Source organism: Phyllosticta citriasiana (genome assembly GCF_038021145.1).
Source record: "Phyllosticta citriasiana strain CBS 120426 chromosome Unknown IWZ02scaffold_8, whole genome shotgun sequence".
NCBI classification, from domain to species: Eukaryota; Fungi; Ascomycota; class Dothideomycetes; order Botryosphaeriales; family Phyllostictaceae; genus Phyllosticta; species Phyllosticta citriasiana.
In genome coordinates this window covers 1569191-1582979 of record NW_027117285.1, presented here as the reverse complement: position 1 = coordinate 1582979, position 13789 = coordinate 1569191, and the positions used below count along the sequence as shown (strand labels likewise).

The 13789-nt window shown below is 54.6% G+C and overlaps 4 protein-coding genes across 4 annotated transcripts; 1 reads left to right on the top strand and 3 right to left on the bottom strand.

Moving 5' to 3' along the window:
- Positions 1–790: 790 nt before the first annotated feature.
- Positions 791–2216, top strand: IWZ02DRAFT_434227 (mitochondrial uncoupling protein 2; the record flags this gene model as incomplete). The annotated part of the gene is made up of 6 exons (XM_066766345.1): positions 791–854; positions 919–966; positions 988–1067; positions 1228–1423; positions 1535–1973; positions 2051–2216. 6 exons carry the CDS (start codon positions 791–793, stop codon positions 2214–2216), a joined length of 993 nt encoding a protein of 330 aa, XP_066621937.1.
- A 698-nt stretch (positions 2217–2914) lies between these two features.
- Positions 2915–4689, bottom strand: IWZ02DRAFT_301335 (twinfilin-1). The gene is made up of 4 exons (XM_066763939.1): positions 4324–4689; positions 3679–4262; positions 3234–3503; positions 2915–3124 (listed from the first exon to the last, which is right to left on the bottom strand). Exons 1-4 carry the CDS (start codon positions 4340–4342, stop codon positions 3011–3013), a joined length of 987 nt encoding a protein of 328 aa, XP_066621936.1. The 5' UTR covers positions 4343–4689; the 3' UTR covers positions 2915–3010.
- IWZ02DRAFT_301451 (uncharacterized protein) lies at positions 4690–6097 on the bottom strand. Its single transcript, XM_066763940.1, has one exon. The coding sequence runs from the start codon at positions 5746–5748 to the stop codon at positions 5038–5040; it is 711 nt and encodes a 236-aa protein (XP_066621935.1). The 5' UTR covers positions 5749–6097; the 3' UTR covers positions 4690–5037.
- Positions 6098–8809: 2712 nt separating this feature from the next.
- On the bottom strand, positions 8810–13769 carry IWZ02DRAFT_301152 (DNA polymerase-like protein alpha catalytic subunit). Its single transcript, XM_066763938.1, has 3 exons — positions 13343–13769; positions 9946–13287; positions 8810–9897 (listed from the first exon to the last, which is right to left on the bottom strand). The coding sequence occupies exons 1-3, from the start codon at positions 13626–13628 to the stop codon at positions 9101–9103; spliced, it is 4425 nt and encodes a 1474-aa protein (XP_066621934.1). The 5' UTR covers positions 13629–13769; the 3' UTR covers positions 8810–9100.
- Positions 13770–13789: the final 20 nt, after the last annotated feature.

Below are 13789 nucleotides of genomic sequence, written 5' to 3'. Positions count from 1 at the left end.
AGGTGTATCTATCAGGTTAGGCTTGGCCTTGGGATGGTCCAGGACCACGCCCATCCCAGCACGCCCGCGTGCCCACGCTCGCCGAGGCCGACCGAGGCTCTTCTTCCCCTCCAACCTACCCACCCGCCCAGCCAGAAGCGGCGCCGCCGCCCTCTGCCCTGGGATTGGCGCGCTCGGTCTAAGGGTAAGGTTTGAGAGGATCTGACCTGGCTCACTCAGAGAGCCTCGCGCGGCCCCCGGCCGGCCGGCTACTCCCTCAGCCCAGCAGCTCTTGTCGGCTGTCCGGGGTTTTTTTTTTTTTTTTTTCTTTTTTTTTTCGGCTTGCTTTCCATGGTCGAGGGGCTGAGCTTCGACTCGTCTCTCCAACTCTTTTTCTCTGTTTTTTAATCTTGTCCTACTGTCATTCTGCTAAAAGCCCTCCTCTCCGGGAGGATCGTCCTGTTGCGTTGCTTGTCTGAATCCACGGCTAAGAGCAAAGTATACCGCCCCACGTACCTTAACCGTGCCAAGCTCTGGCTTGTGATCCTACGCGCGACCTACCTACCGAGCCAGGGGGGGGGGGGAAAGAAGAAAACGAAATACACTCGAGCCCGAGCGAGCAGCTTTGAAAGAGAATCGCAATCTGTGGCGCTTTTTCTAGCGGTTTTTCCGGCATTATCTTTGCTCTCAAGCACCACAAGCGCATCGGCCCAGCATCCGCAGCTAGCGAGCAGCTCGCTCTCTTCCTCACCGCACGGAGAACAAGCAGGGCCAACTCAAAGAGGTTGTCGAGTATACGCGACTGGCAAATATGTCAGCAAAGAATGTCAAGGGGCCGAACGGCAAGAAGCCGTCGGCGGCGACCAACTTGATCGGTATGCTCACTTGGTGGAGGATGGGGCAATATCCGCAGAATGGCCGGCTGATATTTGGTCACAGCGGGCGGTGGAGCAGGTATGATGGAGGCGCTTGCTTGCCATCCTCTGGGTAAGTGGAAAAGCTGTCTAGTGTTCGAGGACGCAACTGATGGCGGTACAGATACGATCAAAGTGCGCATGCAGCTCTCACGGAGAGGGAGAGCTCCAGGGGTGAGTTTTCCAGTTTCTTCCCAGCACTTCCACAAATTTCATGTCTTATCGGGAGGATCCACCAGAAGACACGCTGCAGTTCCCCTGAGTTGCGCACTTCAACACCTCGAAATCTATTGGGTCATTTTCGGGGAATCATACTAAACTGTGTCTCAACCAGACAAAAGCTCGCGGCTTCCTCCGCACCGGCGCCGACATTGTCAAGCGCGAAACCCCTCTCGGTCTGTACAAAGGTCTCGGAGCCGTCCTGACGGGCATCATCCCCAAGATGGCGATTCGCTTCACCAGCTACGAATGGTACAAGCAGCTACTCGCCAGCAAAGACGGCTCCGTCACCGGACAGGCAACGTTCATCGGTACGTCGAATGCAACCCAACACCATCCCATCTCAAACATCTTCTCCAGAAACGAACATAGGAGGAGCGAGAGAAATAGGGAAAAAAGCTAATGCGCAATGCCAAAACCAGCCGGTCTCTCAGCCGGCGTCACCGAAGCCGTCGCCGTCGTAACGCCCATGGAAGTCGTCAAAATCCGCCTGCAAGCACAGCACCACAGCATGGCAGACCCACTCGACATACCCAAATACCGCAACGCGGCGCACGCACTCTACACGGTCGTCCGCGAAGAGGGCATCGCAGCGCTCTACCGCGGCGTGTCGCTCACGGCGCTCCGGCAGGGCTCCAACCAGGCCGTCAACTTCACCGCGTACAGCGAGTTCCGCGCCGCGCTGCAGAAGTGGCAGGGCAAGACCGACTTGCCCGGGTGGCAGACGGCGACGATTGGCCTTGTCAGCGGCGCCATGGGTCCGCTGAGCAACGCCCCCATCGACACGATCAAGACGCGTTTGCAGAAGACGCCGGCCGAGGAGGGCGAGACGGCGCTTGGACGCATCGTTAAGATTGGGAAGTATGTTTTGCATCCCCTCGCATCTTCCCCCCCCCCCCCCCCAGTCTGCGCATCAGGCTAATGACTCGCCGATAAAGAGACATGTGGAAGCAAGAAGGCACGCGCTCCTTTTACAAGGGCATCACGCCGCGCATCATGCGCGTCGCCCCTGGCCAGGCCGTCACCTTTACCGTCTACGAGTATCTCAAGAATATCCTGGAGCGTGGCCGCGATTATATTCCGGGTGGTAGTTATGAGGAGTAGGTGGTGGAGGGGAGCGGGGGGGTGGGAGTAGTTGGTTGGTCGGGGAGACAGGGAGGAAGGGCTAGGTGGGGGGGGGGGGGGGGGGGGGGGGAGAAGGGGGTGGTGCTGGGAGCAGCAGTGAGACCGTATCTACCTACCTTATCTTCATCGTTCGTCGCATCTACGAGTATGGGTACGACCGGAAGAAGCATCGTATGAAAGTAAAAGACGTGAGTGAGCGAGCGCAGCATATGTCGTGTGTGTGTGTGTGTGTGTCGATAGACGAGACGAAATACTTTCTGAAAAGTGGGCACCGGCAAGCAATCAGACAGGCGGATACGTGGTACACAGGTATTTATTTATGGATGTACGTATGCATTTAAAATTCTTTCTGTTGTCTGGCTCTGGCTGATATCTGTGTCCATCTCATCTGTCTCCTTGTCTCCATTTCTCCATGTCTCCGTGTCGCGGCCTCCCGTCGTCTTCTCTCTACTACGAGTTTTACTTGTGGTCTCCTTGCCACCTCCACGTGCGCATGAACGACGGCGGCGAGTGGTGGCAGAGATGGGTGACATTTCACGTCCTGGCTGTGCTCAGTTCGAACCAGTTGGTCCCTGACTGCCGCTGTCTGTCAGTCTCCCTAACCTGCTCCTCTCCATTCACATACCCACCAAACCAGGCCAACACGTGGATGGGCATCACTTCGCTACCTTCCACCGCCGCAAGGAAAGATGCCCAGGTGCGCCATATTGCGTCGCCAACACGCCATCTGCTCCGCAAAGCCGCGTGGCCATGCAGGAAGCAGCAGATTTACCTTAACGCCTACCCGGCCTCTTCGGCTTCGCAAAGCCCGTCTTCTTCTCCTCCTTGGGCGCAAACTCCTCATCGATAGCATCGGGGCCGATATCCTCGGGACTGCTGAATTCGAGCTATCAAGCCACAAACAAATCAACCACCGTCGTCATCATCAAAGCAGGAGAACAAGGGGGTCGGCATGGTGCGAGTGGGAAAGGGGGGGGGGGGGGGGGGGGGACTCACGCGTTTGGCAATGGGCAGCTGGGCCGTGGTTTCGGCGAGCGAGACGACGAAGCCGCGCGACGCGGCGTAGACCATGCGCTCCTTGACCTTGGAGGTGCCGGGGCACGTGTAGATGAAGAGGATGGGCGCCGGCGCGTCGCTTGAGGCCGTCTTGTGCCGGTAGAAGGTGTAGCGCGGCTCGTCGGCGGCGATGGAGGTGGAGAGGGCGCCGGCCGTGGCGCCGGCTATTGAGGAGACGAGGATGATGGTTTCGGTGGGTACGTCGATTTTCTGCCAGCAGGACGTGTGGGGTTAGTGATGATGAGGAGGAGAAGAAGAAGAAGAAGAAGAGAGAGTGTGTGTATTGTGCCATGGCATGGCGTCCATGCTTGCGTGTCTGGCCGCGGTCTCCTGGCTGCGGGCAGGGCGTCGTCAGGGGTATGGGGGTATTGGGTCAGGTACGCACCAATTGGACCAGGTTCTCGTCCTTGGCCTCGTCCTTCAACCCCTCGAGCGCCTCAACCACCCCCTCGCCCACCTGCATGCTCAAATGCCCGCTCGTCTGAACGCGCCGCCCGCCTGTGCCGCCGCTCTCCTGCGCCTCAGCCTCCTTGATACCGCGCAGGTCCTGCTCCTCCTGCGTCAACGGCTGCTCGCCCTTGACGTGGGCCTCGTGGCGCTCCCAGCCCTCGGCCGTCAGCTCCTCGGCCGTCGTCGCGAAGATCTGCTCCTCGAACTTTTCGCCGCCCAGCTCGCGCACCAGCGTCAGCCGCGTGCTGGCGAATAGCATCTTTTGCCGCACCGGCGCCGCGTCTGGCACGTACGTCACGGCCACGAAGCGCGACGGCGACCGCCGTAGCAGGATGTAGAGGGCCGCGTCGGGCTTGAGGTGTGGCGCCAGCAGCGAGAGGTCGGCGTGGAAGTCGGATGGCGATTGCGAGGGAATCGTTTCGAGCGGCACCAGCGATTCGTCCGTGATGGTGGCGAGCAGGAAGCGCGACGACTCATCGTTGATGAGCGTCTGGAAGGCGCTGTGGAGCTCGGTCGAGGCTGTTGGTCATCATGGTGGTTAGCTGGGTAGAGTAGTGGAGTGAAGGGGCGCGGTATTGACCTGAGATTCCGGATTGCATGATGAAGCTTGTTGGGAGGTGGAGAAGATGAATGAAGGGAGAAAGCCAGGGTTTGGGCTGTGGTTGTGGTTGTTTATGGATGTAGGCAGGTTGTTGTAGCTCCTGATGCGCTCATGTCGCGGGGCGCCCCGCTGATGCTGACACTGACGAGGGGCAGACTCGACGCAACATTCGTAGACCTCACTCACACCTCCAACTCCGATTCTTTTACTGCCAAAACCACCAGGCAACCGAATAAAAACTGTTTTCATTAACAAAGGTGTCATTCCTGCGGCGTCACAGGCTTACTATGCTATTTTTCAGCCGTTCTTCCTTGAGCACAGGCTGCAATACAACTCGACTTCTGATTTGAACTTTCTGGCAATTTTGGCCCCCTTCCTGGCTAAGCCGAATATGCAAGAAGAACAAGACACTTTTGATTACGTTAAGAGAAATAAGACTTTCCAAATCCCAGGAGGCCGCGTGTCCAGCGCCTGTATCCGAAATCCCTTGCCAACGTCTTCCTGTCTCAACACAACCACCTGATGACGCAAGCCCCTCTCCGAGTTGAACCTCTTTTCCTGGATCGATGGCTTCCTTCTATTCGATTCGCGGGACGGACGCAGCTGCCAAAGAGGTGATGTCTAATAGTCTCTCATGCTGCAAATTTCATCAGCTTTCTTGCTTAGAATTTGACATTCGGCATTCGACAAGACTTACACAAACAGCCAAACAAAACTAGCGATGACATGCATCCAGGTCGTCGCATGCATAAATATGATGGTCACAGCTTTTCCAGCTCCGTTTAGCACAAGCTCCGCGTAGAGGTTGAAGACGACCCAGATGAAAGAAATGGCGCCGAGCTCCTTGCCCAGGTCACTCGCTTTCTTGGCCGGCGGCGGGTACACGGCGATGAAGATCTGGGAAATGATCCAAATGAAGGCGAAGACTGTGCAGACGATGCGAAAAATGTTGATCTGCTGGTTGGCGATCTTTTTCTCTCGTCTCGTCTCGGCTTCCGGACTGTCCATTTCCAGGTCCATGGTGGAGGTGCGTGGCTTTTGTTTTTGGCGTCCGGCCGGACTCGCTGTAGGCTGCGATGCCGGGAGTTCGATGTCGCACCAGCGGCCAGTACTGGGATCCTCGACGGTCTCGATATCCGGTCTTTCCGGGTCGTTGTAGGAGATCTGGGTGTAGCCCTTGGGCCGTATGATTGACCGCATCCTTGAGGACTTATATCGGAGCGGACGAGAAAGAGGCATTGTGGAATCGAGGGCAAAGGAGGGCAAGCGAGAGGTGAAGAAGGAAGAGCAGAGCCCAGGGCCGTTTATATGATTCATTGCTTTCTGGCTCGTTGAGGTCCGGCAGGGGAGACTTTTTCTATACATGGGTAGTAACCGCCGCACCGTACCATCGAATCCGATCATCACTCGCGCCCCGTCGCGCAGCGACGGTGGCGACAAGAGAGATCAATAGACCACGAACGAGGACGACGGGCTCGAGTTTCGAGGGACGCAACGAGGAATGAAGATTTCCCAAATTAATAACGCAACGGGACTTGTGCTCTCCGGCAAGCAGTACAGAAAACTTGAGGAAACAGATGTTGACATCTTGACAGGAAACCTCGCTATCGGTCCAACAAGGTGACAGACAACCAAGGGTCATCAGAGCCACAAACCAAAGTCTTCCACATTGTTCCACATCTTTCTCAATCATCATTGTCGTCTCTCATTTCTCGCATCATCGTTCAATTCTGCTCATTCCATACAGCGACTTTAAACAATGCTGATTCTCAAAGCATACGCAAAGTCTCCTCCTCCATCGACAGTCTCAAATGTATTGCACAGCCGCGCCAAACAAAGCGGTATGTGGACTTGCAGCGCTCAACTCAAGGGAAACAAGTAGAGTGGGACTAAGGGATCCCCAAAGCCTGTGACACTGGAGCTGTTCTGTGTCCGCCCTCTCTACACTCCTGCATGTCTATATACGTGCGGCACAAGGTCAATGTGGCCTTCATATGCACATGATAGAGCATGAGCGCTCATGATGCCACGTCACGGAATCGCGCGAATGCTCCTCATGTGGTACGGCGTTATCCTGTGGATGCTCCCTGCGCGCGCACTTCTTATAAGAGGAGCGGTAAGTCAAACTTCTTCATCTCCAAGTTCAGCATGCAGCACCCAGAGAAGAGAGACGTGTGTGCCTTTTTGACTGTCCTCTTGCTATGGACTACACGACCATTTTCACTTTTGGCCCCTTGTCTGGGTTTGTGTAATACTAGATGGCTACCACATCGCTCTGTTATGCTCCGCTGGGGGCCAGCAGTGTTGAGTGGTGGTGTTGCGAGTTGTGGCGGCATGATGATGTCTAAAAGGGGACTGCACGACGAAACCTTCAGCTGATCCAGGGGCGCTTTATTTCTTATCATCAATTGCGGGGGGAAAAAAAAAAAAAACGCAGAGGAAGACCGAAAAGACAAGTCAACCCACATCATCTTCAACGTGTAGACAGGGCATAACAAACACAAAGTCAAAAGCCATTCTGTCTGCCCAATTTTCGTCGGCAGGTTGCTTGTTGCGAGCCAGGCACACCTCCAGGGCGACGAATATAAAACCTCGCTCCAGCAGATTTACAAGCTAATAACAAGCCACAGGGAGGATGAGCATGTGCCCAGGCAGCACCGCAGTCATCGCGAAGACTCCGTGACCGCCGCTTTCTACACCTCCCGCATCATGTATAAAAGCAGATCAACCTGCCCTCTCCTCCTCAATACGCCGTCAGCGCCTAGACCTCGGACTGACAATGACGAAGAATAGTTCCTAACGCGCATGGAACTTTCTCTTCCTTTGTTTTGCCCAGTCAGTTTAATCGACCCAGGTGCTCGCAAGATATTCTTAGGGGCCCGACATTTAGGCGCCGCAGCACCATCCTATGCTGCTGAATGGCAACAACACCAAGCAACAATCCTACTGACGACAACAACACAACGAAGGCAGTGGAGTGCGACGCTTCAATAAATAGAAGCAGAACGGAAAGAGAAAAAAGTGGAATGCTTTCTTCGAGCCAGCCACAACAAGTGACCCATCAGCGTCTGTTGGGAGCTTGTCCAGCTGGCTGGCTGTCGACACGCTGTATTTCTCGCTTCTGGGAGAAGGATGGAGGTTTTATACTGCTGGCGGCGGGCACGGTGGTCTGTGATATTGAGCGAATCGATGTCAGAGGGCCGGTCTCGGGGGTCCTGCGCGTCACGAGCTCTTCTCTATTGATTTGCTGGCATTCTGGCGGCTTGTGACGGCCAGCTTCACAAGACACGCGACGGCTGTCAAACTGTATAAAGCCTGCGACACCGCTGCTGTCTTCCGGGGCCAGGACGTGACCGCGCAGGAAGCAAAGGTCGATCAGCGCGCTTCAGCTCACTTGGCTCTATGTTCAGCACAGTAGTCACTGTCTTTGTTCTGTCCCTTCGACGGGAACCACATGTCCCCAGATCCCCTCCCTTTTTCCAGGCTGTCATGGCTTCAACAAAGCAGAGTGCCATATTTCAACATCACCCTAAAACGCAGGCCCCTCCCTCCCACTCGTAAATAACAAAGCAAACAACATAAAAAACACCCACAACCAAAGAAAGACACCCGAGAAGAAGTCCGGGATTGACGACATGGGCGAGTGTAATGGGTAAGAAAAACCAGCCAGAGCAGTGGGCGCTTTGCAAGAAAGGATTGCTTTCTTTCTCTCGCTATTCTGCACGATTCATGCATATGCATGCCGTGTCCAAAAACGCGGATGCGGTGCCGTTTATACACCTACCTTACCCCAAGCTTAGACTCTACATGTGCCTGTCAGAAGCAGCCTTTTCGCATGACGTATCTTTTGGATGTTAACATAATCACTGAGGAAGTTAGCAGTGTGTTAGTCGATGTGCTGATACCACAAGACACGGTACGGCGCATGTGACTGCGCGATGACCACTCCTTGGACACCTCCGTTCACGCTTAGTCCCGTGCCTCCTGATGCCACGAGACGGGGATCATGCGGATGAGTGACCACCACGTCGCCTAGCCGGCCTGGTATAAAAGACACCAACATCTTTTGCTCTGCTCTGCCATCTTCCATACCCACGCCGCAATCGACGAGAGCCGGAACCGGGGGCAGATCAAGCAGACTCAGTCTCTGGGAAGATTTGAGGCAGGAAATCATGTCCTTTGCGTCCTTTACTGGTTGCGCTTCTGTTCTTTTTGTTGCCGCTATGTAGGTTCTCTGTTACTCGAATTCCGTCATTTTGCGGTGATGGTGCGTTTAGATATTGAGTTGGAATTTCTGCGAGAGCGGTTATGGATTTATCTGGGTAGTGTTATTTGTATGCGGGTCAAAGTGGCTTCACCTCAGCACAGTAGGTGGAGAAACGAATGGAATTCTGTATGGACAATAGCGCGCCAAGCGCAGTTCTGATGGTGGATTTCTGCTCGCTGGACGTAGCTGTGACCGCGGACGACTGCTGCTCCTTAGACGGAGCCAGCCGTGATGGCGGACGACCGCTCCCTTGGGGTCATCTCATTCCTGTCTGCATCCACTGTGTCAGTCGAGAAGAGAGTCCGAACGTAATTTGGCAGTGATAAATCCGTGAATTCAACGCCAGAAGTAATATACTACAAGAAGACCCCCAGAAGCCGAGCCATGGAACGCCGTCGCGCCTTACTACCTACAGGTATGTATGCCAAATCCAAATGCCGAGAACCAACCATTCAACAACATGAGCAACAGTCCTCCCTTCAGGAGCCCCTACGACCCCAGAGCCTTGAGCGCAAAGGCAAACAGACTATCCATCTGGACCCACTGTCTGCCATTGCGATCCAAGTACCCCTTGACAACATCCCTCCACGTATCAAACCTCTCGCGGTTGACCTCGGCCAACACGACGACCTTCTCCTCCACCTCCTTGTCGACGCCTTTGCCCATGCCGCGCTCGTGCTGGATCGTCTGCTTGGCCTTGTCCACGTCGAATAGCGACGCCAGGTACAGCAGCTGGTTGTACATTTGCTTCTCCGTGTACTCGTAGCTCATCCGCCCGCCGCAGCCGAGCCCGCGCCCTTGCGGCCCCAGACACCGGTGTCCGTAGACGCTCACCTGCCGCGTCCGCGCGCCGCAGGCTGGGTCGTCACACACAAGCCAGCCCGCGTAGTAACGTGCTGTGTGCTGGCGGATCTGAGCTTCGAGCTGGGACGAGATACTCAAGGTGCTGATGGATTTGCCGCAAGCGGTGTTTCGGCATTGCATGCCCTCGTGGTTCACCATGTCGGAATTGGTAGCAAGGCCACGGAAGGCGGACTGGTGTTTGCAGCTGGGGCACCGGACGATCAAAGGCTGAGAGTCTTTGAAGCGGATTTCGTCGGGGATTTGAGATTCGAGCGGGGAGATTTCGTTTTCGAGCGAGTTGGAGGAAGAGACGGTGCTGACGCGGTATTTCGACGTGTCGAGGCCAAGGCACTCTGCAAGGCGGGTTACGTTTGTGCCGGCAACTGGTGCGCAAAGCCGCTCAACTGGGGGAAGTATTTGTTTGTGGAGGTAGTAGTCAATGTCTAGGCTTGTTAGTGGCAGAGCATGAATTTTGAAAGCACGAAACTTACCAGGCTTGAGACCAGAGTCGGCTTTGAGTACTTCGTCCAAGGTAAAAGCGTTCTTTGCGGCTGTTTCGGCGGAGCCGCCACTCTCGCCGGTAATGACAAACGACATGACGTCCTTGGCCCTCACCTGCTTGCCCTTTGCGAGCAGACGAAGTGCAACCTGGACAGAGGGCATGCTGTTGCCGTTGGGATATTCCTTGGGGTCCTTGCCGAGCTGAGTAAAGATGGTGTACTTTTGGACCGGAACATTGAAGTCTCTCATCTTCTGAGCCAGCTCCCGCAGGTACTCGTGAATGCGCTCCACAACGACTTCCGGGTCTTCTCCGGAAAGGAGGAAGTTGAGAAGTTGGGATGAGGTCTCCTTGGACAGCGCGCAGTATTCCCTACGCCTCATGTCCAGACCCTTGACTTCCAACTTTTCCATCCACTTGCCATCCTTTTCAATCATGTTGATTGCAGCGTATTTTTTCTTGGCGTGCAAAAGAAGGCGGCGGAATACATTGTCAATGTCAATTTCGAGCAGCTTGTAGCTGTCGTTGACTTCCCTCTTGAATTCATTGCCTACCTTGATCGCATCAAGAATGTTGTCCATGTTGGTGTTGATCATGACGGAATCGGTGTCACCGTAAATGACACGTAACATTTTGCTCTCTGCCATGTCCTTGGTGCGCCGAAGAATTTCACGGCCCTTGTAGGTCGTGAGCATGGCGAGCGGCCGAGCGTAGAAGCGAGACTTCGTATATCCAAGACAACCGTACATGGAGTTAGCAGTTAGCTTGAGCGCCATCTGCTTGATGTCCCAGGTTGCAAGCTGGTCGGAGGTTGCGTCACGATTCTTCATGAGCTTCTTGACTTCTCTTCTGCGGTTCACAAGAGTTGCAATCAGCCTGGGCAAAATGCCTTGTTCTTGCGATGCAGCTGGCACCTCTGGCACCTTCTCTTCTTCCTCGGTGAATTCGGCTCGTTCAACAGTGGTGAAGCAAATGTTGAACTCCTGGATGATGCTGGGGTACAAAGAGTTGAAGTCCATGACCAGGATGAAGCGGTCGTAAAGACCCTTTTCGGGTTCAAAAACGAGACCGCCCTTGAACTTGTCCTTCTTCTTTGCGTCGGCACCTTCCTCTGCCTCTGCAGTCTCATCGCCAAACTTTGGCTTGCCTTTGCTGAAATACTTATCAGGGCAGATGTACTTGTTCTTGTGGAACTCGTGAAGCAGAATGAACTCGTTTCGTTCCGCCCTTGTTCCGCTGAGAGTGCGGCCCCAAGAGTTGCCGGCCAAGTTGGTGAGGACCTTGGTCAGGGGCAACATTTGGACTTTGAGGGCGATGGCGGCGATAAAGTAGGTGTCGGCTTCGCAGTGTCGCATGTAGTTCCAGAGACCTTCTCGTTTTGTAGCCCAAGTATTGAGTGCAGCCTCGTTGTCAAGTTCCTGGCGCCTGTCGCTGAGGACAAGCTCGCACATTTCATTCAGACTCCAAGACTGGCACTTGGTCATGAGTGATTTACCCAAGTCGTTTGCCAAGTCGCAAAGCAAGCGGCCAGTTGCAAGCTGCCTTTCAGCGAAGAAGCTTCCACCGATTTTGGACACGTTCTTGGGCCATTCGCTTCTCCTGAGACGTCCAATTCTGTGCCAACCAGGAGTCTTCTTTTCACGCATGCGACTGAGCAAAAGGCTGTAGTCCACATCGTCAAGCCTGTGACCCATCAAGGCGTCCGGATCCATCTTGGCGAGGATGGCCATGAATATGCTAAGCAGACCATGTTCATTGCGCTCCATCTTGATGACTCCGCGATGGTTCCCGTTCTTTTGCTGACTCTCAACCTCCTGCTTGAATCCTGTGGGGTAGTGGTCGCCGTTGGGCCGCATTACGGTAAAGGTCTTGCAAGGTAACTTTTCCGATGGAGTCGTGTCTGTAAGAGAGACATTTTCGTAGACCCTTGCGCTAGCGATAAGAATCTCTTGCTTGTTATCCTTGGCATTAAATGTTGTCCGAAGAGAGATACTCATCAGCGTGAGTGGTGGAGCCTCCAGGTTGTCAGTCTCGCCCAAGGGCGAGATGTTGTTGGGCTTTTCGACCTGAGCCTCAAGCTTGCACCAAGATGCGTTGGTGACGGCATTAAAGTCGGCGCCTTCAATCTTAAGCCAACACGGTCCCATAATGTTCTTCCAGAGCACGAATTGCTCAAACAGGGCCGTATTCGTGCCAAAGACGTGCGAAAAAGTCTCGCCTGTGGTGGTCGCTGGCAGTGTCGGCTTGTCGTAAGGGTAGAGCAGCTTCAGGTATTCGCCTTCTCTGGGAATGTCTGGAAGCTCGAATGCGTATTTCCTGGTACAGGGCTTGATCTTGTGCATGCCAACGCGGTTCCTGGACATCAACGCATCAACTTCTTCGTACACGTCAGAGAATTCCACTTCCTCGTCGGTGTCTTTTCCATTCCTTTGGCGGTATTCTCTAGGAAGAAAGAAGAGTTTTCGAAGAATGTTGTCAATCTTGACAAAGCAGCTCACAAAGCCGCCGGTACTTTTGTCCTTGACCTTGCCAAAAAGACAGAGACTGCCATTGATCTCCGTGTAATCAATCCAGAAGAATCGCAGACTGCCATCTTGCTCCAAGGCATGCTCCGGCTTCAGCTTGCCCACGTTGTGTGAATTTTCGGGTGCCGGGCTGCTCAAGACGTTGAGCTTGCTGGTAACACTATTCCAGGTCGAGGCATCGATTCCAGTTTCGGGAGGGGCGCGAGTTGGTGATGAGCTGTCTGGTGTAGGGTATGCTTCCTTTTTCTTAATCTTTGGCGCAGGTCTGCTTCCAGCCATATTGACGCCAGCCGAATTAGCCGCCGAGTGACCAACAGCCTGCTCAATCTCCATGAGATCGCCATCTTCCTCTTCCTCAGCCTTCACGTTGACTTTGGAGAATTTCCGTTCCATAGCCTTTGTGACTGGCGAAGAGGGGAGTGGTGGGTCGCTCATGGCCACATCGTCTTCGATTGCGGGCCCAAAATCGTCGTCGTCCTCCAGTCCATTTGCGGCGGGCGGAGTGTCTGCCATGACTGAGTGCTCTTCGGCACTTTGACGCGGTTTTGATTTGGGGCGCGAAGTATTGACGGGTGGGGAGAGGACGCGTGTTTTGCGTCGAGTCTCGTTCTTGACGGGCTTCATTCGTGGACGGCTGTGTACGTTTGTGTCTACCTCGCCGAGGAGGTCGGCCATAAAGGCTTCGTCTTCAGCAGTCTTTACCACCTTTTGCTTTGGAGCCGTTGTGACGGGGTTCGCGCTGAAATATTTGTTAATGCCGTTTTTGACCTTTTCCCGCTTCTTCTCTTCCTCCTCGCGTTTCCTCTTGGCTATTCGTGAACATCAGCAAGCTGTTGCGTCGATAGCAGGAGAGATCTTACTGACCTGCTTTGCCTCTTACTGGCTGTTCCTCTTCACTTTCGCTCTCGTACTGGTGGTATTGCTGCGTCTCCCAATCTTCTCTGCCGTCGTCCGCGTAGCCCTCGCCATTGTCGTCGACAACAAAGTCGTCCTGGTCGAGACGGCTACGGACGACCTGTTTATATCCTTCCTCGTCAACTTCTTCGTATAGAGGCGTGTCCTCTTCGACTTTGTAAGTATCGGCCAGAGTCTTGCCAGCTGCTCGGAGGGCGCGAAGCTCGGCTAGACGCGCTGCGCGTGCGGCGGACATGGTGCGCAGGATCGAAGGGTGAGTCGAAGGGCGGTGGGTTACGAGGGTATCATGCGGAAAGACTGAAGACGATAAAGAGGCGGAAGGGCGTTGTTGGTGTGTTGCGGGGGAAAGCAGAGATAGAATGGGGAGAGATGTAGGTCGTGCGTTGGAGCGCGTCG

Bases quoted from the DNA above. Each gene is read 5' to 3' on its own strand.
- IWZ02DRAFT_301335 (XM_066763939.1), bottom strand. The intron at 3,504-3,678 runs GTGCGTACCTGA...TCCTGCTGGCAG, and splicing joins ACGAGAACCTGGTCCAATTG to AAAATCGACGTACCCACCGA. The intron at 3,125-3,233 runs GTGAGTCCCCCC...GTGGCTTGATAG, and splicing joins AGCTGCCCATTGCCAAACGC to CTCGAATTCAGCAGTCCCGA.
- IWZ02DRAFT_301451 (XM_066763940.1), bottom strand. From the start codon at position 5,748: ATGATCGGATTCGATGGTACGGTGCGGCGGTTACTACCCATGTATAGA.
- IWZ02DRAFT_301152 (XM_066763938.1), bottom strand. From the start codon at position 13,628: ATGTCCGCCGCACGCGCAGCGCGTCTAGCCGAGCTTCGCGCCCTCCGA. The intron at 13,288-13,342 runs GTCAGTAAGATC...GTTCACGAATAG, and splicing joins GCCAGTAAGAGGCAAAGCAG to CCAAGAGGAAACGCGAGGAG. The intron at 9,898-9,945 runs GTAAGTTTCGTG...TAACAAGCCTAG, and splicing joins CGACTCTGGTCTCAAGCCTG to ACATTGACTACTACCTCCAC.